This window comes from Stegostoma tigrinum, chromosome 4 (assembly GCF_030684315.1).
Source record: "Stegostoma tigrinum isolate sSteTig4 chromosome 4, sSteTig4.hap1, whole genome shotgun sequence".
In the NCBI taxonomy this organism is placed as follows: Eukaryota; Metazoa; Chordata; class Chondrichthyes; order Orectolobiformes; family Stegostomatidae; genus Stegostoma; species Stegostoma tigrinum.
Window position 1 is genome coordinate 125,235,398 of NC_081357.1, and position 26,021 is coordinate 125,261,418.

The window sequence follows — 26,021 nt, forward strand, 5'->3', positions numbered from 1 at the left end:
CAGGGACTCCATTGTTTCCTTCGCCCTTGTCTCAGCTGATCTGCTGTTATAATCCTCATTCATGCCTTTGTTATCTCTAAACTATTCCAACAGACTCCTGCCTGGTCTCTCATGTTCTACCCTTTGTAGACATGAAATCATCTACAACTCTGTTATCACCCTTCTACTTGCTGATCAGTCAAGCAACAAATTGATATTAAAATTCACATTGTATCAGTGATAATGGGAACTGCAGATGCTGGAGAATCCGAGATAATAAAATGTGAGGCTGGATGAACACAGCAGGCCAAGCAGCATCTTAGGAGCACAAAAGCTGACGTTTCGGGCGTAGACCCTTCATCAGAGAAGGGGATGGGGTGAGGGTTCTGGAATAAATAGGGAGAGAGGGGGAGGCGGTTGCAGTGGGAGAGAGATTCCCTGAGGTTGGCCCGGAGGGAGGAGGGTAACTTCTTCAGATTAGGCATCCCTGGGAGAGGCTTCGCAGTGAGGTTAAAATTGTATCAGTGATAAAGGGAACTGCAGATGCTGGAGAATCCAAGATAATAAAGTGTGAAGCTGGATGAACACAGCAGGCCCCATTATCACTGATACAATTTTAACCTCACTGCGAAGCCTCTTCCAGGGATGCCTAAACTGAAGAAGTTACCCTCCTCCCTCCGGGCCAACCTCAGGGAATCTCTCTCCCACTGCAACCGCCTCCCCCTCTCTCCCTATTTATTCCAGAACCCTCACCCCATCCCCCTCTCTGATGAAGGGTCGAGGCCCGAAACGTCAGCTTTTGCTCTCCTGAGATGCTGCTTGGCCTGCTGTGTTCATCCAGCTTCACACTTTATTATCTTAAAATTCACATTGCTGTTTTATATCCCTCCAAGATCTCGTCCTGTTCTATCTCTAATCTTCTCCAGATCTGTAATCCTTCAAGATATCTGAGCCCATCTAATTCTGTCCTTTGAACATTCCTGATTTTAATTGCTGTAACATTAGGAGCCAAGTCTTCACTTGTCTAGGCTCCAAGCTCCAGAATTCCCTCCCTACATCTCGCTATCTTGCTTTACTCCTTTAAGACATTCCTTTGAACCTACCGTGGCCAGATCTGAGACCTGAGAATTATGCCCACCATTACTATAGTACAATAACTGCACTGAGGGTTTTGGACTTAAAAGGCCCGGTGCTAATTTCTGCATTCTTAAACAGTCCATTTGCAACAACATATCCAGATTGAATGAACCAGCAAGACCGAACCCCCACCCCTACCTTCTGCCTATAGACCGACATTATCCTAGCTACCATCAGCTGTGAGGAAGGGTCATTCGACCTGAAACGTTAACTCTGATTTCTCTCCACAGATGTTTCCAGACCTGCTGAGCTTTTCCAGCAATTTCTGTTTTTGTTTCTAATTTAGAGCATCACAGTTCTTTTGGTTTTTAAGAGTCACCCACCATTTGGGTTTCCTAACCATGTTCATCGTTCAAAGTTCAATGCTCCCATGCAACCTAGTTTTCTCTGACCAAATCAGGTCTATTTTCTCCATGAACAATTTTCACTTTGTAAGTTAGTGAAGGCCACTGCACTCCTCAATTCAAATAATTACTGATACATTCAGAACAAACCAATATTGCCACTCAGTCAAGGAACGTCACATGACTGAAATGGCATAGCAAGAAGATTTAGTTCTTAAGAGCAACTGTCTGTACATGTGTTTACTCTCATCCATGATTGACTACAAATTCAAATTGTATATTAAATGATTAAAGATCTTAAATGATTGAAGATGATCCTAATTACAATGTGAAACATAAAGCAAAAATAAATTTCTATTTTTTTCTCTGTGCTCTGCGGCAATTATGATCTTCAATAGTATCATGTCTAGAAAATAATATTTCCAAGGAATTGAAGTACAGAGTATTATCATCATTGTTCATTGATGTGAGATGTTGACAGGAGGAGAATGAAGCAATATCCAAGCAGGACATACAAAACATAATCAGAAAAGACCACTCAAGAGTTCTTGTGCTTGCAAACAGTCAAACCTTTTGTAAACAAAGCAAATTGCAGACTGTTTATTTTAGAAACTCACCTGATTGGTTCCTGATACATGCTTCTGGCTTGATTGCTGCTAGTGGAACAATGACATCTGAAAAGTTGCAATGCTGAATGTGAAATAAAAGTTGTAACCAAAAATTAGTATTGTTATTGGTTGGTCAATGTTTAATTCAGCTATAAAGTGCCAAGAGGCTACAGTGTTGAAGCTCTTAAGAACTACTTTCCATATTGGAATATGTGAGGTAAAATAGATACAGGAGTTTTAATCTTCCTAATCAAAAGACACCACATTTTAAATGTGCATTGGAATAATTAGATTAGCACTCTGAACACTTAATTTTACGTGTTTACTCTGTATTTGTTCTCAAGCAATGAGCCAACTTGCTCCTTTCGATGCTAGCAACACAATACAGGCATTCAGAGCTCATAAACTGCTTCTGCCACTAATGAAATGCTTCTGCTGTGAAACAGAAGCTAAGTGGTGTTTCAATAGTGTGACACCCGCAGCTCAAACATCACTAATGGATTCCATTAAAACATAAATATAAATCACCAAACTTAAGCAGAGGGAAATCACTGTGTTGCTTACTCCAGAATCTAGTGCAAGTAGGTGTATAGTGGCAGGAACATATGTTTATGGCACACTGTTCTTTAATGTTGCATTCTATTTTCGACAGGTTTGTGTTTATTGTAGATAGGTTCTTTTTCAGTTCAAAACTACAAACTATATGTGCTTATTTGTATGCAGCTCATATTTAATCTTTTTCATTGACAAAGAAGTAATATTTTTTAATTATCTTCCATCCTCTGATCAATAATGTAAAACAAATGTTTGAGCAGAGGAAACTTTTCATTGGCTAAATGCCATTTTATAAAACACTGTAGGGAAGCAAATTCTTTAAGAGCATACTTATGGTCAGACTAATGCAACACAGATTCATGACAGAAGGACAACCCTTCTGACTGTAAACTATCCATCTGCCTTGTCCAGAATTGGAGTTTATTGCAACACAACTTACTTTGTAAAAAATTCTTTCAGGCAGTTTGTTGTAGCAACAAAAAGATTTTGAAACTGCAATCTATCCTCAGACCTATGGGGCTTAATGACTCGAGGGTCTGTTTATATCATGCAATTCATCTTACAATTGTCAGCCTAAAAGTATAGAATAATTTGACTCGTTTTGAAAGTGAGCAAATTCCTCCCTGGAAGGAAAATGGGCAATGGATTTTCACTGTCAGTGTTACAGCAAGCAGCATATTGAAAATCCATTTCGTTGTTATTTCTTGGAGAGAATGTAATTCTGAGTAAAATGACTACTCAGTGTCCAAGTTTTTTTGGTCCACAGTATCTCACGGAAATCTTATCATAAACCAAAGCTGTTTACAGTGCAGCTTACGTTTTAAAGGCTCAGTGTGTATTTTCAGGTAAAATCCAAATGAATATGCTTCCTTAGGATGTAGAATATTTCATTAAGAAATGTTCATCATCTTGGAACAAAGTGTAGAACTGTTTCAGAAGCCAAAATTGCTGGCAAAACTCAACAGGTCTAAGAGCATCTATGGAAAGAAAGCAGAATTAATGTTTCCATTTTCGTGTCTCCTTGTTAAAACTGATTATTATTTTAATTAGTTCACCTTTCAAGTCTCTAGGCTAGTGTTATGCAGTCATAATCCAAACATTTTCCATTCTTGCAATCAATATTAGGAACAAAAATCCTAGTAGATTATTATCTGAATGGCAATTAATTGGAAAAGCGAGAGGCATATTGATACCTGGGGATCCTTGTATACCAGTCGCTGAAAGCAAGCTTGAAGCTGCAGCAGGTGAGGACAAAGGTAATTGGTCAGAGAATTCAAGTCTGGGAGCAGGAATGTCTTGCTGCAGTTGTACAAAGCATTGGTGAGAACAGATCTGGAGCAATATGTGCAGTTTTGGCCTCCTTATCTGAGGAGGATATTTTGGTTAGGGGGAATATGAAATGAAAATTTACCAGACTGATTCCTGGGATGGCAAAGTTGACATACTAAGAGAGCCTGCATCAATCAGGACAATATTCACCAAGGTTTAGAAAAATTGGGGGGATGGAATCTCATTGAAACATAGAACATAGAAAAGTGCAGCACAGTACAGGCCCCTCGGCCCACAATGTTGTGCCGTGGAATAATCCTAATCCAAAAATAAAATAACCTAACCTACATTCCCCTCAATTCACTGCAGTCCATGTGCATGTCCAGCAGTGGCTTAAATGTCACTCATGACTCTGCTTCCACGACTACCACTGGTAAACCATTCCATGCGCTCACAACTCTCTGGGTGAAGAACCTTCCTCTGACGTCTCCTCTATACCTTTGCTCTTAACACCTTAAAACTATGACCCCTCATGGCAGTCAATCCTGCCCTGGGGAAACGTCTCTGGCTATCGATTCTATCCATGCCTCTCATTACCTTGTACACCTCGATCAGGTCACCTCTCTTCCTCCTTCTCTCCAGAGAGAAATGTCTGAGCTCAGTCAACCTCTCCTCGTAAGACAAGCCCTCCAGTCCAGGCAGCATCCTGGTAAACCTCCTTTGCATCCTCTCCAAAGCCTCCACATCTTTCCTCTAATAGGGTGACCAGAACTGGACACAGTATTCCAAGTGTGGTCTCACCAGGGTTTTGTAGAGCTGCAGCATAACCTCGCGGCTCTTAAACTCGACGCCCCTGTTAATGAAAGCCAAAATACCATATGCTTTCTTAACAACCTTATCCACCTGGGTGGCAACTTTGAGGGAGCTATGCACTTGAACACCAAGATCCCGCTGTTCCCCCACACTGCCGAGAATCCTGCCTTTAATCCTATATTCAGCATTTAAGTTCGACCTTCCAAAACGCATCACTTCGCATTTATCCAGGTTGAACTCCATCTGCCATTTCTCAGCCCAGTTCTGCATTCTGTCAATGTTCACTGAAGCCTGCAATAGCCCTTGATACTATCAACAGCACCTCCAACCTTTGTGTCATCAGCAAACATACTAACCCACCCCTCAACCTCCTCATCCAAGTTGTTTATAAAAACCACAAAGAGCAGGCTTGAAGAGCAGAATAGCCAACTTATGCTTCTGTTTTCTGTGTTTTTAGTTGAAAATAGTTTGAAATAACCTGGCAAACCAGTACAAAATTTCAGATTTGTGCGAGGTTTTGTTTTTTTGTAAAAAAAGCTTTCAGCCAGTAGAAATGGACATGTTTAGGAATCATTTTAATGTTTACTGAAGATCGAGTCCTAGTCACAACGGTGTTGGTGGGTGAATTGCCAAGTGGAGATGAGGCATTTGCTGGTTGCAGGAGACATGGAGTGGCTGATCAGTTTCCTCATTGCTGAAAGAGGTGAAAGAGCAAAGATGACCCAGAAGTAGCATTCCATCTGAGAATCTGTATGGGTCAACTCTCATCATGGGGAAGGCTATGGATGATTGGAGGAACCAAGAAAAGAGAAACAAATTTGGGTTAGCAGAACAGAAATGTTTAGCTGCACAGATCACAAGGTTCCAGGTTTAATTCCAGATCTGTGCTGAATTTTTTGATTTGAACCAAAACAGTCTTCAGGTGCTACATCACAATTTTCTCAATCCAGTACTAAGAGGAGCTTTTGTGCAAAGAAACTTTGGTGAGGTTTTCTTGTTTTAAACATTTATTCTACCCATTCCTATTTAATTGTCGCATCTTAAAGCACTTCTATCATACCACCTTCATCTATGTTCTCATAAAGATAAACATTTTCATTAATTAAATGGTTTCTGCCAAGTGTTCTAAAGAAAATCATTTGATTTATACTGGTGTTTAGGATTAAATATTTTCTTAGTGCTTTTATTGTAGACTAGAAAATTATGTTGAACTGTTATGTTTAGTCTTTTGTTAACCTGCTTAACTGAAAATTATGATATCTTTTTTAGCTAATGCCATGTACATGGGAAGCCAGGAAATGATGCAGGTTGTACAGAGGGATGATCTCACTATAAGACGGTATTTGGACAAGGTATGCTAGTTTCAAATTTATGGTCAAAATACTGAAAATTTACATCGAGGAATCATTGTTTCAAGTATGGGAATGGCAGTGATCAACAAGTATTCCAATGCAGGTTATCCATCGTGGTCACAACTGCTCCACCGATCAGCAAGTTAAGTGACTTAGCGCTGCCTCTCAGTATCAGAATTTTTAGGTTCTGCTACAGCTCAAACAGGTGTCTCAATTGAAGGAAAACCTCCTCTACTGCACCAATCCAAATCCAACCTGCTGCCATGTCCTCTAACAAGAAATTTCTGGTCTGCTCCTTGGAGCAGCAACCAGAATTCTCATGCACATCCCAATCAGCACCTGGTAGGCTGCTGCTTTCACTAGAATGAGGCCTAACAGCAATAATAGATTGGACCTTCCATTGTCACTATTGGATTAGTAGAAAAGATACCCACCACCATCTGCATAACATGGAAATCTATCTCAGGACATTTCAGGAATTACCTTGCAACCATTCAAACTCTGCTGCTTTATGCAAAGTTTGCAGTGAGCGAGCAAATAACCCTCAATTCTGAGGAAGGGGCACCGAACCCGAAACGTTAACTCAGATTTTATCTTCACAGATGCTGCCAGACTCTCTGAGCTTTTCCAGCAACTTCTGTTTTCAGTCCAGATAAACTTGGGGATAAACTGTCATTAACCACTGCAATGAATCCGTTTTGTTGATAGGCTCCAATTAACATGTTACTAATCACGAAAGACTCAAAATTAATTAAAGTGCTTCTGTCCATACACAACATGCAACTGTTTATGTTGTAGATTAAAATTGTGGCACCAAGCTTTCTTTTCATATTGAACACATTTGGAATAGGTTTCATTTGAAATGAAAGCAGTGTTCTGTGAATACATGGCTTAAAATGTAACAGTAACTCACTGGTGTTGATTTAATGTCAACTCATAAACACTTTGCATTCTATGTCAGAAAATTGTGGACTCACTTTTTGATAAGCTCGAAGTTATGCACCAAAATAAAACAAAATAATCCTGTTGATACAAACAAAAGCAGCTCATAGATGGGATACTATTCATCACAAAAAATCTTACAAAATTAGATAAAGGTGTATTCAAGAAAATAAGCAACAAGAGTCTAAAAACAGGAAAATGATGCTACGCAGCTAAAAATCATTGGTGAGCCCACATTGGGAACAGTGTGTTCATTTCTGGGCACTTTATTTAGGGAAGGATGTGAAAACCTTGGAGAAAGTTCAAAAGACATTTATTAGAATGATACCAGGAATGAAGGATTTTGCTTACAAGGAAAAGTTAGAGAAACTGGGCTTATTTAGAGTAGAGAAGACTAAGAGGCAACTTTATTGAGCTGTTCAATGAACTTGCACCTCTTATTGAGGTATTCAATAAGGTTGCCTCTTGGATGTTCAGGGTAGAAGATGACATTCTGTTTCCACTAGTTGGTATAGTCAGTAACTAGGGGTCACGATTTAAGGATTGTCAGTAAGAGAACTAACAGGGGGGTGAGGAGAAACTTCTTTTCTCGGAGAGTTGTTAGAGTTTGGAATGTACTGCCTGGGAGAGTGACGAAGGTGGATTCCATATGAGGTTTCAAAAGACCGGTCAATATAGATTTGAAAGTGATGAATTTTAAGGGCTATAGAGATGGGGCTTGAGACTCAGGTATCGGTTTTGTGGGACCCAGTACAGACACGATGGGTCAAATGGCCTCCTTCTGCCCTGTAAAATTCTATGATTCTAAATGTTCCCACCAAATACAGTGCTCTCCACCTAATGGATTCTGCCCTAATGGGACCATTCAGTGTGAAGCACTATTTACGTACCTATGCCTATGTTTCTTTTAAAAGTCATAGAAATTACAGCCATTCAAACTGTTCAGCTGGTTGCACCCAGAAGCAGTCAATGTTCAAATGCAGCAAGGAAGGACAATATCCAAAACTTGGGCTGCCAAGGGATAAGTGACATTCGCATTACATATATGCCAGGCAATGACTGTTTCGAATAAAATATAATCAGTCACTGCTCCTTGACATTCAGTGGTGTTATTTGAATCCCCCACTATCAAAACCTTGGCATTATCATTGACCATAAACTCAACTGGATTCACCACATAAACACAGTGGCTACAAGAGCAGATCAGAGGCTAGGAATACAGCAAGTAACTCACCTCCTGACTCCCTAAAGCCTGCCCACCATCCACAAGGCACAAGCCAGGAGTGTGATGGAATACTCCTCCCCACTTGTCTGGATGAACGCAGCTCCAACAACACTCAAGAAGCTTGACACCATCCAGGACAGAGCAGCCCACCTGATTGGCACCACATCCACAAGCATCCACTCCCTCCACCACTGACACTCAGTAGCTGCAGTGTGTACTATCTGCAGACCCACAATCACTTCCATCTGGAAAGATAAGGGCAGCAGGTACGGCACATGACCACTTTTAAGTTCCACTTCAATCCACTCACCACCCTGACTTGGAAATATTTCACTGTTCCTTCATTGTTGCTGGGTCAAAATTCTGGAATTCCACCTCTAAGGGTATTGTGCATCAACCTACAGCACAGTGAATTGCAGTGGTTCAAGAAGCCAACTCACAACCACTTCTCAAGGGCAACTAGGGACAGGCAATAAATGATGGTCAGGCGGTGACAGCCACTCCCCATCTTGAAATTTAAAAAATGTCAAAGCCATCCACTTCACTCCTAGTTTTTGCTTTGTCACAATGTGCTGCAGTTACATTGAGGAAGTGATTTGACACCAGTATTTGCCGAAGGTGCCATGCAAGTGTGCATCACAAACTCATAATGATCTGCGAAGTCTGCTTCCTACTCAGTCCAGATGGAGCTTTATGCATATGTATTTCTACGCATAGAGTATCCATCACTGATATCCAATCCTGGTGACATTTCTAATGTGTTGAAAAACTAAAAATGTTCCATTGGCTGCTCACCATTAAAATATAGCATAGCAGATTGTGTGATTAGTTGTTAAATGTAAACTTTGAAGTGTCAAAGCTTGCTATGATGAGTTGAAACTGGTGTCATTTTGCCAAAGGTTTAATTCTGTTATTATAGTGCATAAACTGATTTAGTGCCAGAAACTGCCAGAAATATTAATTTTACAACATTTAGCCCACAGCTATGAATTCAATAGCCCAGTTTTACATACACCTCAGAATCCATGAACTTCTAGCATGATTGATTTATTTGGCAAATTGGCATTATAAATAATATTATTTCCACAAGCATGTTATTATTTCTCAGTTTGCAGTCAGCGACAAAGAAATGGTGCTTGCTTAGTTTTCACGCCACCGATAGCTGTCTCCAGATTTTTTTAGCCAATGAAATGAAGACTGTGCATTGTGTACCTGATCCTGCACAGTGCCTTTTACAAGGGATCTATGTGGACTGTAATCAGGCCTGCATACCAGCACACACTTCGTGGAACTATGTCTTGGTTGTGTATTTGCATGCCTGAGAGGAGGATTACAGAATGATCATGAACCTTTATATTGAAGACCCTGAATCAATTTTAAGGTATTAACCAATCTAATAAGAATGCAGGACATTAGACAGTAAATTATTACAGTATTCATCATCATAATGGATAATACAGTACTCATCATCATTTTCTTCACTTGTTCCACAATCCATTCCATAGTCCTGAACCCAACTCTTCACACCCTGGGTATCACCCAGGAGCATTTCCATTCATCTGCCCTACCAGCATGGTCACTTCACCCTCTCTCATAACTCCCTCATAACTACAGTCTCAGGAATTGTTTTTCCCCAGTCTCTCAAAACAGTGGTCCCAGACCCTATAATATCCAACTGTCTTTAAAGTATAAATATAGCCACCTACTTCTGCTCCTGTCCCCAGTCCTCATCTTCATTTTAAGATCCAGGTTGTTCCTCACATGCCCTCATCTCTGTAACTGCCAAGTATGCTATTACCTGGCAGAGAAAAAGGTCCTAATGGGGGAGACAATGGTCCAGTGGCATTATTAATGGACTGTTAATCCAGAGACTCAGGTAATTTTCTGGGGACCTGGGTTCAAAGGCCGCTATGGGAGATAGTGGAATTTGAATTCAGTTTAAAAAATCTGAAATTAGAAGCCGAATAATGACCATGAATCGATTCTCAGAAAAACCCATCTGGTTCACTAACGTCCTTTAGAGAAGGAAACTGGAAGCCTCACCCAGTCTGGCCTATGTGTGACTCCAAACCCACTGCAATGTGGTTGAGTCTTAACTGCCCTCTGGGCAATTAGGGTTGGGCAATAAATGCTGCTTAACCAGTGAGACCCTCATCCTGTGAATGAATAGAGAGAAAAGAATCCACTGGTGCACTGATAGGCAGGCCATGCCATCCAAGGTAAGAGCATTGGAAAATCTGGCATTAAAAGTGGAAAAAAATATGATCTGATTTGGTGGAATATTTAAGTGAGGTGAGAAAAGAGAGATGCCAGAGAGACACTTTCAATCAGAGAAAGAAAAGTTCAAAAGTCAACGAAATGGAGATGAAGAACAAAAACAAAGCTGCTGGAAAAGCTCAGCAGGTCTGGCAGCATCTGTGAAGGAAAAAACAGAGTTAACGCTTCAGGGCCGGTGACCTGGATGATGAAATGGAGATGAACACAGCATTGAGTCATTTTTTATGGAGTGTACAAAGATAAAGTGTGATAAGAAAAACAATAAGCAGACTGAGAAATGAAAAGAATTACAGCTAGGAGAAGAGTTGAGGGACAGTTACAGGAAGATGGTGTCACAATTTCACTTTTATTTTTACCTTGGTGCCACCTCATAAACCATCAACAAAGTTAAAGAAATAAAATCATTTTACAAGACCATAATTATACAGAGCGTGAAAACAAGTACTGAAGTCTTGTGACCAGTTGCCTGTCAGGGTTTCTTTTTGCCAAGAGTGTTTCAAGAGATCTCAAAGCTATAATTCATGAAATATAATGATTTAGGGGAAAAAGAAATCAAATAAACACTCTGGATTTTCTGAAGTTTAGCGGTAACAGCTGGAAGCATGTTGCAACTCCAGAGACACTCCAATCACTTTGAATGATAGATGCAGCTCATTGTATTTCCCAAGAGAGCTTTTCATTACTAATTGCAATTGGCTATTTTCAAGTTGTCTTTCATCTGGATATAGAATGTTTATCAGCAATATTTCTGCACCTAAGTTGTTTGATTGCTTTAAAATAAACAGCCATAATCAGGATAATGAGCTTCCTACTTCTTGTGAAAATTATATTACAATGGTGTTTTTCCTTCTGTCAGTCTAATCTATCAAATGTGAGTCAAGCTGAAGATCATTTCTCGGCATTAAGCATTTGGCCTTTGATTAGAGTTCAGTTATGTTTCTTTAAAAGCTGTACTTTGGAATCCATGGGTTGTATGGGGTTGCAGAGCAGAGACGGGTGGTACAAATGAATTGCTCCCCCAGGGGGAAGTTGGTGGGGAGTAGACAGACAAACAGACGGGCTAAATTAGAGCAGGCTGGGGCTCCCATCCCCACCCATTGGTCAATCTGGTTGGCTAGTAACTCCAGTAATCCCGGGAGTGCCGGATGCTCGCAGTCAGTGCTGCTGGGGCTGCAGGATAGAGGCACAATGGAATACCAGAGAGAGTTTGTCCAATTTACGAGTAGGGTGAAGGCAGTTGAATTTTGATGTAGGCCTGAAGAGTTTACTATCTCTGCCAAAGGGCAGAAATCACTCTCCAAAAGCAGCAGCCCCCTTCCTAGCTGCTGTTTTAAAACCATAACAAATCAAAGGCACCTACTGGCCCGGCTGCCACAACAGTGTGGGTAGGGTCATATTAGGGTCAAGTGAATTTTTAAAAACTCAGTTCTTACTGCTTGTACATCCCCGTATTATGGGTGTGAGTTCGGAGGTCAGTAGGAAACATAGAAACATCGAACATAGAACAGTACAGCTCAGTACAGGCTCTTCAACCCACAATGTTGTGCCGAACTTTAGCCCTAAACCTGAGGTCTATCTAACCTCCACCCCTACCTTATACTATCATCCATATGCCTATCTAATAGCTGCTTACATGCCCCGAATGAGGCCGGCTCCACTACCCTCTCCAACAATGCATTTCACGCCCCGACCACTCTCTAAGTACAGAACCTACCCTCTGACGTCTCCGCTATATCTACCTCCACTCACTTTAAAACCATGCCTGCTCGTAATAGCTACCTCCACCCTAGGAAAAAGTCTCTAGATGTCCACTCTTTCTGCACCGCTGATCATTTTGTACACCTGCATCAAGCTACCTCTCATCCTTCGCCGTTCTAAAGAGAAAAGCCCTAGCTCTCCCGACCTTTGTATAACAGAGAAGATCGGAGCAGGAGTAAGCCATTCGACCTTTTGAGCCAGCTTCCCCCATTCAGTATGAGCATGGCTGATCATCGAGCTCAATACCCTAGTCCCACCCTCTGCCCCCCCCCCCCCCCCCCGCCAAATCATTTGATCCCCTTGAAGGTACTGGGCTGGGTACCTTCCCTAGGTTACATCCCCTCCTATCTTGAACATACTTGTTGAGGGCAGCACGGTGACTCGGTGGTTAGCACTGCTGCTTCACAGCACCAGGGACCTGGGTTTGATTCCAGCCTCAGGCAACTGTCAATGTGGAGTTTGCACATGCTCCCCGTGGCTGCATCAATTTCCTCCGCGTGCTCTGGTTTCCTCCCGCTGCCCAAAGATGTGCAGGTTAGGTGGATTGCCTACGCGAAATTGCCTGTTGTGTCTAGGGAAGTGCAGGCTACGTGGGTTACCTGTGGGAAATACAGAGTTACAGGGATAGGATGGAGAGTTGGCTCTAAGTGGGATGCTCTTCAGAGGCGATGCAGATGCAATGAGCTTAACGTCTTCTTTGGTGTAGTTTGATTTGAGTTATCACTGTTATGTGTACTGAGGTACAGTGAAAAGTGTAGTCTTACGTGCTTTACGGGCAGATCGTACTATGCAAGTGCATCAGGGTAACAGAGTGCAGGGTACAGTGTTACAGCTGCTGCGAAGTTGCACAGAGATTTCAACATTAAGATTTAAGAGGTCAATTCAAAAGTCTGAAAATAATGGGGAAGAAGATGTTCTTGAATCTGTTTGTACATGTTTTCAAACGTTTATTTCTTATGCCCCATAGAAGAGAGTGGAAGCGAGAAGAACCGGAATAGATGGGGTGTTTGATTATGTTGGTAAGAGTAGAGGAAATCAATGAATGGAATGCTGGTTTGCACAGTGGATTGGGCTGTGCTCACAACTGTCTATGATTTCTTGCAGTCTTGGGAAGAGCTATTGCCATACTACACTGTGATGCATATAGATAAGGTGCTTTCCACGGTGCATCTATAAAAATTTGTAAGAGTCTTTATGGCAAATTTCCTTAGCCTCCTGAGGAAGTAGAGGCACTGTTGTGTTTTCTTACATGCATGGACCAGGACATACTATTGTTGACTATCGCTCCCAGGACACTCTCCACCATCTCCACCTCAGCACCATTGATGCAGACAGGGGCGTGCCTTCCACTCTGTTTCCTGAAGGCAATGATCAGCTTTTCGTACTGTAGGGATTCTATGAATCTTTATAACATCAGGCTCTATAATCCAAAGAATTATACATGATTGATATATAACAGAAATGAGAATTTTTCAAGTAATTTGAATTGATTTTATTTTTCTAGTCTTACCTTATGATGGATCAGAATTAAACTTTTCACCCACTATACGATTCATCATTGAAAGTTTACAAGGGTGGCAGACAAATTTGCCACCAAAATCCCAAGAAAGGCCAGGAAAATTATTACTTGTTGCATTCTTCTTGTCAAACCTCAACCAGAGCACATTTTCCAACCGTTAGTGTTAACGCATTCTCTTCTCGTGAACTGGTATTCTTGCAAATTGTCCTGATGAGTTTTGTCTTTAATTCTTACATGTGTAATGAGTAACACAAGCAATCCCATCAAGTGTCTCTTGGTCCCTAATACGTTTTGAACTGAACTACCTGCTAAGTCATTTCAGAGGACAATTCACAGCCAACCATTTTAGTGTGGATCTGACATCACAGGTAGATTTCCTTGGTCATAGTGAACCATATGGGGTTTCACATCAGTTGGTAAATGTTGTAAGGTATTTCTGGTGGCAAGATTTCAGTTCCAGGATTTTTCTTTAATCTTAACTGAATTCACATTCCACCAGCTCCCATGGTCAGATTCTGTCCCTAGATCATTAGTTGGTATCTTTGGATTATCACCTAGTGCCATTACTCCACTGTTTCTTCACAAATGTAAGTCATCGGGTCTATGAATAGATCAGCGTTTAATCCTATTAATTTCTGGAGTACTTTCTCTGTCATGATAGTGATGCGTTCATCCCCTCCCTTTCTCCAACTGATCTTTTACATAATCGGGGTGTTTATGATATATTTGACCATGAAGACCATTGCAAAATATTTGATCAAATCCCTACCATTTCTGCATTCCATTGTCTCATTCTCTGACTGATTAATGAATAATTAAGTTCTGAGAAAGGGCCACTGGACCAGAAATGTTCAGTCTGATTTCTGTCCACAGAGGCTGCCAGACATACTGAGCTTTTCCAGCAATTTCTACTTTCATTTTTGATTTCCAGCATCTGCAGTTCTTTTGTTTTTCTGTTGTTAGGTTTTCTCTCCCTCTTCATATACTTGCTGGAGCTCTTGCAGACTGTTTTATGATTCTTGACAGTTCGCCGTCATAATCTGTATTTTGTCCTTTTTTTGTCATCTCCTGGTTTTTAAATGTTTTCCAATCTTCTGAATTAATTCTTGCTAAGTTGTATGCTTTTTCTTTTAAATCGATCCCATCCTTAACTTGCTTAGCTACAGATGGGTCATCCATCTCATAGTTTGTTCATGAAATTTATCTCTATTAAGAATTATAAAGTATCTCCTTGAATGCTCCCACTGCTTATTGCTTGCTTACCTATTTGCACACTCCATTTTAGACAAATCTTTCTTCCTAAACTTCTAATTGCCTGTGTTTAAGTTCAGAAAGCTAATTTCAGCCTCCTGTGTTTCGCTCCTCAAGCTGAATGTGAAATTCATTGTGTTGTCATCACTTTCCCTTAGAGAATCTTTTAACCATCATTAATCATTGATTAATCAATCTAATTATACATTAACAGATTTAACACAGCCTGTCCTCTGGTAAGATCTGCAACATATTCTGAAAAGAAATTATTTGAAATGATCTCTATGAGCTCATCCTCAAGGTTTCTTTTGCCAATTTGGTTTCTCTGCAGTAAATTTCAAGTTACCCACCCATACTTCAGCACTTTTCTAACAAACTCATATTACATATTAATTCATATTCTATCCAACAAAGTAATTTCGGTAAAGGACCCTACGAAGTTACCAACAGTAACTTCTTTGCCTTTCTTTTTAATCTTTACCTGAACTGATTCTTTATCCTGATCTCCGAAGCCAAGGTTATTTTCATCACCCCTCCTTATCAAAGCCAGTCTAGCTCTTGTTACTTTCTGATTATCTTTTTGAAACGCCAGCTATCCCTGAATATTCGATTTCCAGATTTGGTCATACCTCTGTAACAGCTATCAGATCATGACTAATTATTCCTATTCATGGCACCAATATTTCATCTATCTTGTCATAACTAAGGCATTCATTCAAATAAACTAGCTTTAATTTTGACTTTTTTACAGTTTTTCCCTCTTCTGACCTAATGAATTAGCTGTCCTTCACTATTGTTTTATTCTTGTTTTCTTTAAATTTATACATTTCCCCTCAACCTGAACTCCCATGTATAATTTAGTTTATATAATTATAGCTGCAGAAGAATTTTAATGCACCAGGACCATTGTTACAATATGATTTGGATGGACATTGTCCCAACAGTGTTGTTGCTTTCCTTCGTACTGATGCCCACAATGCGAAGCGAATGTCACCCTCACCAATCTTTGAACCACTTTTGATTGCAAAAAGGTCAGCCAGATGGACCTAATGGAATTTGAGTTTCCTGATTGGGTCTGTTAATATGGACCAATCAGGGAGCTCTGGCTGACAGAATAAACAGCAGTGTTAGACATACTGACACTCTGAGAGCTGGCTCTGAAGGAGCTAGATCAGTGTCAAGGACTCTCCACATATCACTAAAGGGTGACTTGGTGACAGGGTGCCAGTCTCTATGGAGTTATTTCAGTGGCAAGGAGAGTAAAGCACACCCCTGGAAAAAAATTACTCACACCAGTCGTCTTTGCTTTCTGGCATCATATCATTATTTTGGAGGCTTGATTAGTTCAATAGTGCCATTGAAGACTGGGCCCAGTATGTAGAAAGGATGCATTACTTTTTCCAGGCAAATGACATTGGGGCAGAGGGAAAGCAAGAACATAATTCTCCCGACTGCTTGTGGACCTGCAGATTTTTTGGTAATTCGAAGCCTGACTTTCCCTGAGTCGCCAGGTACTAAAACCTTTCAGGAGTTGACAGATTTAGTTAAGGAATGTTACGATCTCAGTCCTTCTCTAATTTTGGGATGTTGTTGGTTTTACTCAACAATTTGAGAACTAGGGAATCCATATCAGGATTTTTGATGAGGTTAAGATGAATGGCAGAGGCATGTGACTTTGGCTTATCCCTTAATGAGATGCTGAGAGACCAGTTGGTATGTGGGATTATGGATGTTAGCATAAAAAAATGCCGACTAACTGAATCCCAACTGGACTTCAAACAGGCATCACAACTGGCTTTATCATTGGAAAATGTGGCAAAGTGGAGCATTTGAGTTGCAAGGTTTTCTGATGCAAGTGGACACCTTTCTCAGTCTGATTGAGCTTGGAGAACACCACTTGAGTGTAGACAATTGCACAGCCTCACTCAGGACATATCCTGAACAGAGGGACTCTCGGTCAGCCCACAGCAAAACAAAGCCAAGCCTCAGCCAAACAGTTAATATTTTCTTCAAGATCCAGGCTGGTGAGCCGTTGTAGTTGCTGGAGGTAAATAGACTTGAGACAGCAAAAGAGTCCCGTTAGACCTATCTGGAGTAAGAGAGCTCATAGGCTGGCATCCAGGAGAGTGCACACCCTGGAAAGTCCATCCACGTCTGGTTTGGAACAGTTACATTGCTTAACAATGTCAAATCAGAAGCTATCAAAATAACCATCTGATTAAATGGTCACCTGGTTCTTTAACAGTCTTTAACAAAATTCGATCTGGACTCCAATCCTTAAATTTGTATAGGTTCTCAGCTAGGCTCAGTTATCACTGTAGTAAAAGGCTCAGGCCCAAGTTTGATGGAGCAAAATTGGTTGAGAAAGATTCACCTCGATTGACTCAACATTTTTCAATTAGAAAATGGCTGCCTGAGTGAAGTCCTAATTCAATTCCCAGACACTTCTCAGGAAGGTCTACAGGCTATTAAAGTAGTCAAGGCCACCTTACATGTTGACCAGGAACCAATTCTGTTCCTTTTAAAAAGCAGTGCAGTTTTGATTCCAAAAATGTCCTAGATTTGTCCAAAAATAATATCATTGCTGAGCTATAGTAATTCCAACCTTGCCCAGTGATTTATTCTCACACTATTTTAAACTGTATCTTACTCATGTACCCAGTAATCAGGACATGCTGTAAGCTCTGAACTTTGGTCATTTGTTTCTATGACAGCTACAATAAATATTGGTTAATTCCTTACCAGCAACACAAAGTGCATTATTTTAATACTGTAAAGAAAAGTAATTGGAAGCCATATCACATAACAATTCATGTGCAAATTTACTTTGATTATTCTTGAATATACTCATTCAATTTGTCCTATTGTCTTCGAAAAAAGGAACTTTTCCCATTTAGCTTGCCTATATTCTTCTTAATTACAGCTTTCAAATTGTATTTTTCTGTTAATTATGATCCTCTGAGTTATGCAAAGCAGGCTCTAGTAAATCTTCCACAAAACCTTTTGGAGGAATCTTTCGACATTTTCCAAATGAAATTTCCGAAACCCAACTACTCAATGCTGCTTTCAGTTCACAGGACTTTCGAACCCAATTTTAAATAAAGTATGCTGTAAATCATTCTTTTCACCTTAATTTTCTCTGTAATTACATATGTGAAGTTTCCAGTAATTTCATATATAATGAATGTGTAAAACTACATTTGTAATCTTTATTAAAGCCAACACTGTAAAATAATTTGCAGATCATTAATGTGGGGTTGAAGAAAATTATGTGCCAAATGTTTTAAATTAAATATATGATTTAATTTCTTTTGAAATTGAACTTGGAAAAGTCTCATTTTCAAAATATACTAGTTTACTTGTTTCTCCCAATTTCAGCAAATTAAACATTGTGTGGTCTTCCTGTATATTCTACTACTAATGGTGCAATATATTGCCCTAAAATGCTTTCTAACTAGCCGAGTTCTGCATTAAATTTCATGTGACAAATAGCTGTATCTGGGAACCAAAACTTTCCTGCTGATCTGCAATTGTGTCTCCATTTTAGCTTATCTTTTACTATGGATATAATGATCACTGGTGTCCAATCACATATTATGAAGATATGAAGAAAAGCTTTCCTGAAGGAACCATTCATCTCTGCCAAAAAGGAATTCGTCATGCCTTTGTTTTGGATGCAAATTTAGAGATGGCCGAAATGCTTACAGACTGGTTATGTCTGGATCTAGCAAAGTTGTTATAAAGCCTTTAGTATGTTTATAATGTAAAATTTAAGAGCTTTTTGAATTTGAATTATATGTTGCATTAAGATGCTCTTCTACATCTGTTATGTTTTTGAAATTGAGCAGTGGTTAGCTTATTTAAACAAAAACAAACTACATTTTAGACATATCTTGCAGGTGGGACTTGAAAAATAATTCACTGTAATGACTAGTTACAAAAGCTTTCAAAATATTTGTGCTTGCGCTATAATCTTTGTATCCATGCCCAGACCCAAAGTGAGTAAGCTTATTTCATATCAGGGTCGTTCTTGTGGGCCAATATTTGTTAGCATTCACAGTCCACTTTTAGTTCATTAGGTTAGTTTTAGATTTCAGTCTAAAGAGCAGTGTAGATTTGATGGAAAGTATAGATGTAACTCTGCCAAACCACAACAGGGGAAATCATCCTGCCATACTTCACAAATTCACATTTATCAGGTCTCACCTGACCAGGAACTTGTCAAGACCAAGTCAGCCAGTAAGATACTTCCAAAAGTAGGAAGTTTTTTTTAAATGTTACAGGCATTGATATATGTGTAAAATAAATTAGAAAATAAAGTGCTACAACGATGATATTGGAAAGGATTTTTTTTTTCCGTCTGGAACAGCTACGCTATGAATAATGCCCAGTGGAACATAGCTTTTGTCTTTGATTATTAACTCTGTTTATTAAATGTGAAATTGTAGAAATTCATCAAAACTGCATCTAATTGTTTTAATATTCATTTACAGGATGTTGGAATTGCTAGCTGTGCAGCATTTATTGCCCATCCTTAATTGCCCAGAGGGCCGCGAAGGGTCATTCACATTGTTGTGGGTCTGGAGTCACATGTAGACCAGACCATGTAAGGAAGGCAGATATCCTTACCTAAAGTCCCAATGGGGTTTTTACCAACCATCTACAATGGCTTCAAGGTCATTGTTAAAATCTTAATTCCAGATTTTTATTGACTTCAGTTTCCACCATCTGCCATGATCGGGTTTGAACGCAGGTTCTCAAAACATTACCTCAGTCTCTAGAATAATAGTCTGTGAATAATACCACCAAGCCATCACCCGAAGTGGGTCTAGACTCGAAGCATTAGCTCCCATTAGTGCTGTGATTTCTAGCACTTTGTTTTCATCGCCACCTTAATGTTCTACATAGAAATTTTATTTGATTGTGTATTTTAGCCCGAGCTTTATTACATCTTTTCATTCCTGTTCTATCTTTCTGGGTAAAGAACAAACTACAAGGCTCCTTCAGAGCCATGTCTAAAGGAGCAGCTACCATATCATGTCCCTTAACTTTTCCTTCTCTTGCTGCAGAGAACTAACTGACCTTTACTGGCAGCACCTCCCTCTCAAGATATTAGGGCAAAAAAGAGATTATTGGCCTAGATGTTCTGTCCTTGCTTAGCTGATCCTTCAGCAGATTCAAGAGAATGCAGAAATTTCCTTATCGATTCTCTGTGTAGATTCTGCATCCACCTCCCTAATCCCCATCCCTCAATTGTCCAATATTCTTTTCTTTCTCATAGTGAATTGACACAAATTGCAAGCTTTCTTACTTGTGCATTTGTAAACATATTCATTTAAAATACACAAAATACGGTCTCTGCCGTTAGGCCCACATACCCTGAACGAAGATCACTGAAGACCCTTCAGAAGCTTCAATCGAGAAGGATTCTCAGAGTTTGGCAAGCAGCAAATGAGCTACCACTGTCTCCAACTGCAAGAGATGCCTTGAACATTCTGGAGCACTCCTCCACCATGACTTGATCTAGTACAGCACCCAACTTCAGGCCAGATCTCATCTTCCAAGTGCAGTTGGGTGCAGTGACAGAAATGATGCTGTGTTTAAATAAAACTGTTAAATGTTTTCAGCATAGCAAGAGATGTTAACGGTTAGGTCGGGGCTAAGGGTGTCAGGTGTTTGGAGTAGAGTTGGGTCCAGGGTTTGCTTTGGGACTCCATGGAGTCAGTGGAGGCAGGGTGTAGAGTTTGGGGTGCAGGTGCGAGTTGTATACTTTGTCATTAAAGTAGATTTTCTTTCCATGGCTAACTGTTAATTGGATCAGAACCCTCTAAACTCGCTCATTCCAACTCAGTTTGGTACTTTCTCAGAGGGTTTCAGATCTATTGGTGGTTCCAGCTGCCACATTGGCCCGTACACATCTCCTATCCACACATCAGCAATGACTATCATCCTATTGGGAAATCAGGGCCAAGGTTCCTTCTTTAGGCCCGAATTAAAATACCTGCCAGCACTGACTGTTTCCTGGAGGGAATTTCAACAACCACAAAAGAGGTTCATGATACAACCTGGCCTTCCCTCCACAATGCAGTCAAACACTTTAGACAGTGGAGCATCCCTTGCCACGACAAGGGATTTATTACATTTCATGTCAAAAGCAAAGAAGGCACTTCTGTCACATTTACCACAGTGAGAGCTCTGAGAGTGAGGGAGTGAATGGATATGAGAGGAGGGGATGTGGAGAACTCTGAGAGTGATGGAGGTGAAGGGATACGAGCGTGAGGGTTCTGAGAGGTAAGGAAGTGGAGGGCTCTGAGAGTGACGGAGGTGAAGGGATATGAGAGGTAGGCATGTGGAGGGCTCTGAGAGTGAGGGAGTTGGTGGGACATGAGACTGAGGGATGGGGGTGCTGTAAGAATGAGTGGTGTGAGAGTGGGGATGTGGAGGGATATGCGAGTGAAGGATATGAGAATGGTTTTCCAAGTAATTTTTCTGTAGGATTAGTGGCTGTTTTAAGTTTGTCCATTGCTTTGTTCCTCTGATGATCTGTTATTGTGATACTTCTTGTGTCCTCTGCTGCAAACATATACAAAACATTTATAATCTAAATCCTCTGCAAGTTCTTAGCTTCCCAATATTAATTCACCAGCCTTATATTCTAAGGGACCAACTCTAGCTACTGTCTTCCTCTTTGCATACTTACAGAAAATGTTATTATCTGTTTTTATATTTCTTGTCAGTTTTGCTTAAACTCATGTGTTCCCTGTGTATTATTTTGTAATTATTCTTTGCTTATTAATTTTCATTTGTAATCTTCTTCACAGCATTGTTTGGCTTTTCTTTCAATTTGTTATCGCCCATGCCTTCTTTAGTTAGCTGTGAATAGTGCAATCTTCTCATAGACTATTTGTTTCTCAATGGTTATGGCATATTTTACTTTGTCACACCCTAGAATAGTCACATTCTGCACTGAAATCTACATCTTAATCTGACAGTAATGAAGCATTGCACAGATGTGAGTTGGGCTTTTGTCCTTGAAGAGATCTAAAGTGTGCAAGCTGCATGGCACAGTTTTAAATGACCCCATACAATCTTGCTTTTGAACTACTAAAGTACATTTGTATGCGAGCCCTGTGATGTTCAAATTCCTTGGCACAGCAGTTGAAGTAGCACTTGAGCTTGTTCTTGGGCCAGAAGACTGCCTTTCTTGCATCTGCACTTTTTCACCCTCTGTCATACACATTCCTTCCTCAAATATTTCCTCTTACAACTTGCCAGAAGTGAATATAACCATGCTGATCACTGTAAAGTTGTCACTGGAAGGACCTTAGATTGCATCTTGTTTTTACAGGGATTCACCAAAACTGCAAACCTAAATTTGTTATCCATTATTACGTTCTCCCTGTTTGAAAGTAGGATTCGTTGCACATCTCATCTTCTTCATAGAACCTTAACATCACACTGGATTGAAAAGTAGCAGATTCATAGCACCACCGATATCCAAGCAATGGCATAACATTATAAATTGTTTAAACTTGCATCAGTGCTTCCCTCTCAGGGTCAATTGCAAAATTCAATCACGACACTGAAGAACTCAATCATTTCAGATTTTAAATTTTCTAGATATTTCATTTGCATTCCCAGTGGACTGAAGGAATCATTCATCAGTTCCGTTGATATGTCTGCTCTTAGTATACACAAAGCAGGAAATATATTATAGAAGATGAAAGAAAATTTCCATAAAACTCTTTGAGGGCTGTCTAACAGATGGATGGATGCAAAAAAATTACAAAGCAGATATAATGCAATTAACAGCATGATACTTGTAAAGACAAGACTGAGCTGGATCGGGGCTGTGTGTGAGCTTAGTGCAATGACAGTCCAACAGATGAGATTTGTTGCGCTGTAAATCAAACAAAACTTCCAACATATGGGTCTGTAAGCATTTCCTTTGTGTGTCCTTTCAGCTCCAAATGTAAGGAAGCAGATTAGACCATGAAAGAAAAATTGTGGAACCAGTCACTTTTTTTTGATAAATTTTGGGATGTCTTCCATTTGTACTATTCAGTTGATTTTAATTATTGCAGATGTCATCCACCGATTATTTCAAGTAAAATGTTCTCATTTTTTTGCCTGTGCACAATTTTCTAGTCATGTGTTAAATCAAAGGCATAATGATTAATGCCAAAATGTCTTAATTTAATGTCTTACTTAGACGGATGCTGACAAGTTATTTACTGGGAAACATTTGGGCCCAACAGCCCTTCTGACATTCTTCTGCAAGGATAGATGCTCAGGAAATGCAACGTGTGAACAATTTAGATCAAGGTTTATATTTTAAATTTGGAAACCTCTTTGGGATGTGTTCTGCTGATTTGGTGTTGATTTTTCAGCACATTTGCTCAGATTTTGCTCATTTGCTGTGGCATTTACCTCTTGTGGAAATGCCATCAAGAGTTTTAACTGCATGGAAAATAAGGCTATACTTATGAAATAATTGCAAAGAGGCCAGTATCCCATCACCAAATCACCCTTTGTTCACACATGCACATTTGCACACTATCTGGCACAGAGCCAGTCCTGAGACTGAGGAGATTCTCTGAATCTCCTGTTTATATCTGATAGCCAGGGCTCCCTGATTGACCCAGCTTGAAAAACTCAGTCAAGGATCTCATAGTCAGTGAGATCCACGTGGCTCTCATTCCAGTCGCTACAACTTAGAATAAGGCTGTTGTTTACGGCAAACTCTAGGTGAAAGGCACAAGTCCTACCTAATTGCAATAGCATTGAAAAGAGCAGTATCCCACCCATGAAATTACTCAGTCTAGGGATTTCAAACGTGGCTGAACTTCCTGTATACCAGAATGATGTTAAATAATTGAGAATTTAAGTATCAGGAAAACATGCATCCAAAAGTGAACACTTAATCAAAGTCAGCTGTTCTTCATAATATGCAAGCTATCAAAAGTATATGTTTTAATTACCTGTGAACAAAATTAATACATTTTTGCACATTGTAAGCCTAAGTTTAAAGAAGAGAAACAAAACCAAAATCTGGGAGATGTTTGACCAATTCTTTCATCTAAATAGAATCATAGAAATATACAGCACAGAAACAGACCCTTCAGCCCAACCCATCCATGTCAACCAGACATCCTAAATAAATCTAGCCCCATTTGCCAGCTTTGGCCCATTTTCCACTAGCCTTTCCTATTCATATATCCATCCAGATGCCTTTTAAATGTTGTAATTGTACCAGCCTTCACCACTTCCTCTGGCAGCTCATTCCATGCATGCAGCACCCTCTGCGTGAAAAAGTCGCCCCTTAAGTCCCTATTCACTCTTTGCCCCTCACCTTAAACCTAAGTCATCTTGTTTTGGACTCCCGACCTTGGGGAAGAGACTTTGCCTATCTACCCTATCCATGGCCTTCACAACTTTATAAACCTCTATAATGTCACCCCTCAGCCTCTGACACACCGATGAAAATAGCCCCAGTCTGTTCAGCCTCTCCGTATAGCTCAAACCCTCCAACCCTGGCATCACACTTGGAGATCTTTTCTGAACCATTTCAAGTTTCACAACATCCTTCCTATAGCAGGGAGACTAGAAATTGCATGTAGTATTTCAATAATGGTCTAACTAATGTCTTGTCCAGCCGCAGCATGACCTCTCAGTTCCCACACTTGATACACTAACCCATAAAGACAAACATACCAAAAGGCTTCTTTCAGTACTGTGTCTACCTGTGATTCCACTTGCAAGGCATTATGAACCTGCACTCCAAGGTCTCTTTGTTCAGCAACCCTCCCCAGGACCTTATCATTAGGTGTGTAAGTCCTGCCCTGATTTGCCTTTCCAAAATGTAGCACCTCACATTTATCTAAATGATACTCCATCTACCACTCTTCGGCCCATCTGACCGAGATCCCAATGTACTCTGAGGTAACCTTCTTCACTGTCCACTACACCTCCTATTTTGGTGTCATCTGCAAAATTACTAACCATACCTCCTGTGTTCACATCTGAATCATTTACATAAATGACCAAAAGCAGTGGACCAAGCATTGATTCTTGTGGCACACTGCTGGTCAGCACCCTCCAGTCTCAAAAGCAACCCTCCACCACCACCCTCTGCCTTCTACCTTCGAGCCATATCTGTATCCAAATAGCTAGTTCTGCCTCTGTTCCATGTGATCTGACCTTGCTCACCAGTTTGCCATGCAGAACCTTGTTGAGTGCCTTACTGAAGTCCATATGAATCACATGCACTGCTCTACCTTCATCAGTCCTCTTTGTTGCTTCATGAAAAAACTCAATCAAGTTTGTGAGATTCAAAATGTGTCTTTTTAGCACTCAAATTCTCCCACCATATTGTTACAGACAGAAAATATTTTTCTTTTTGCCTTGCCTGATACGCTGTTTCTTTCCGTTAAAAATGTTTTTCAAGAGTCACTGAGTTGTGTTGGTTCCTTCTCCTGGGCAGGCTCCTCAAGGTACCCTACCAATCGGATAATCACGATACAGCTCCTCACCGAAAACAATCTTCCAACTGATCTTTACTGCTCCAGTCACAGTTATCAGTTCTTTGCTCCAAGCAATGTCCCTGCAGCTCCCTACCAAGCAGGACCTCAGAGTGTGTCTCCTGTCTGGGAGCAATCCTCTCTCAGACCTCACTGCTCAAGCACTTACGGTCAACTCCTCACACAGGGCTGTGGCTTTTGCGTTTACAACTCCAGCCCCTTGCCTTTCCCTCCAGATTGTAGCTGTGCTTACCAGTTGTTTTCTCACTTGTTGCAGGGCCATAGAGTTAATCTCACTCTCGGTTTTGGTTGGCTTTCTGCAGCATGTCTGATCAGGGGACAATCCCGATCCCTGCTGATTCCTATTGTTCCCAAGTTTGATTCCACATCAAGGGAGGAGGGGAATTGTGAGCCTTCTATAGAATCCCAGACTTTTCTGATAAATTGTGAAAAAAATAGTGTTGGAGGTTAC

At 40.3% G+C, this 26,021-nt stretch overlaps 1 protein-coding gene across 4 annotated transcripts in view; it reads left to right on the forward strand.

Annotated features, from left to right (window-relative positions):
* ldah (lipid droplet associated hydrolase) overlaps positions 1-19,415 on the forward strand; it is a 255,387-nt gene extending 235,972 nt beyond the window's left edge. For all 4 annotated transcript variants that reach the window (XM_059645645.1, XM_059645644.1, XM_059645647.1 and 1 more), the window contains 2 exons: positions 5,975-6,057; positions 18,577-19,415. In XM_059645645.1, the coding sequence (XP_059501628.1) occupies positions 5,975-6,057; positions 18,577-18,771 (278 nt within the window). In that variant the 3' untranslated portion in view covers positions 18,772-19,415. The remainder of the gene's footprint in view (positions 1-5,974; positions 6,058-18,576) is intronic.
* Positions 19,416-26,021: the final 6,606 nt, after the last annotated feature.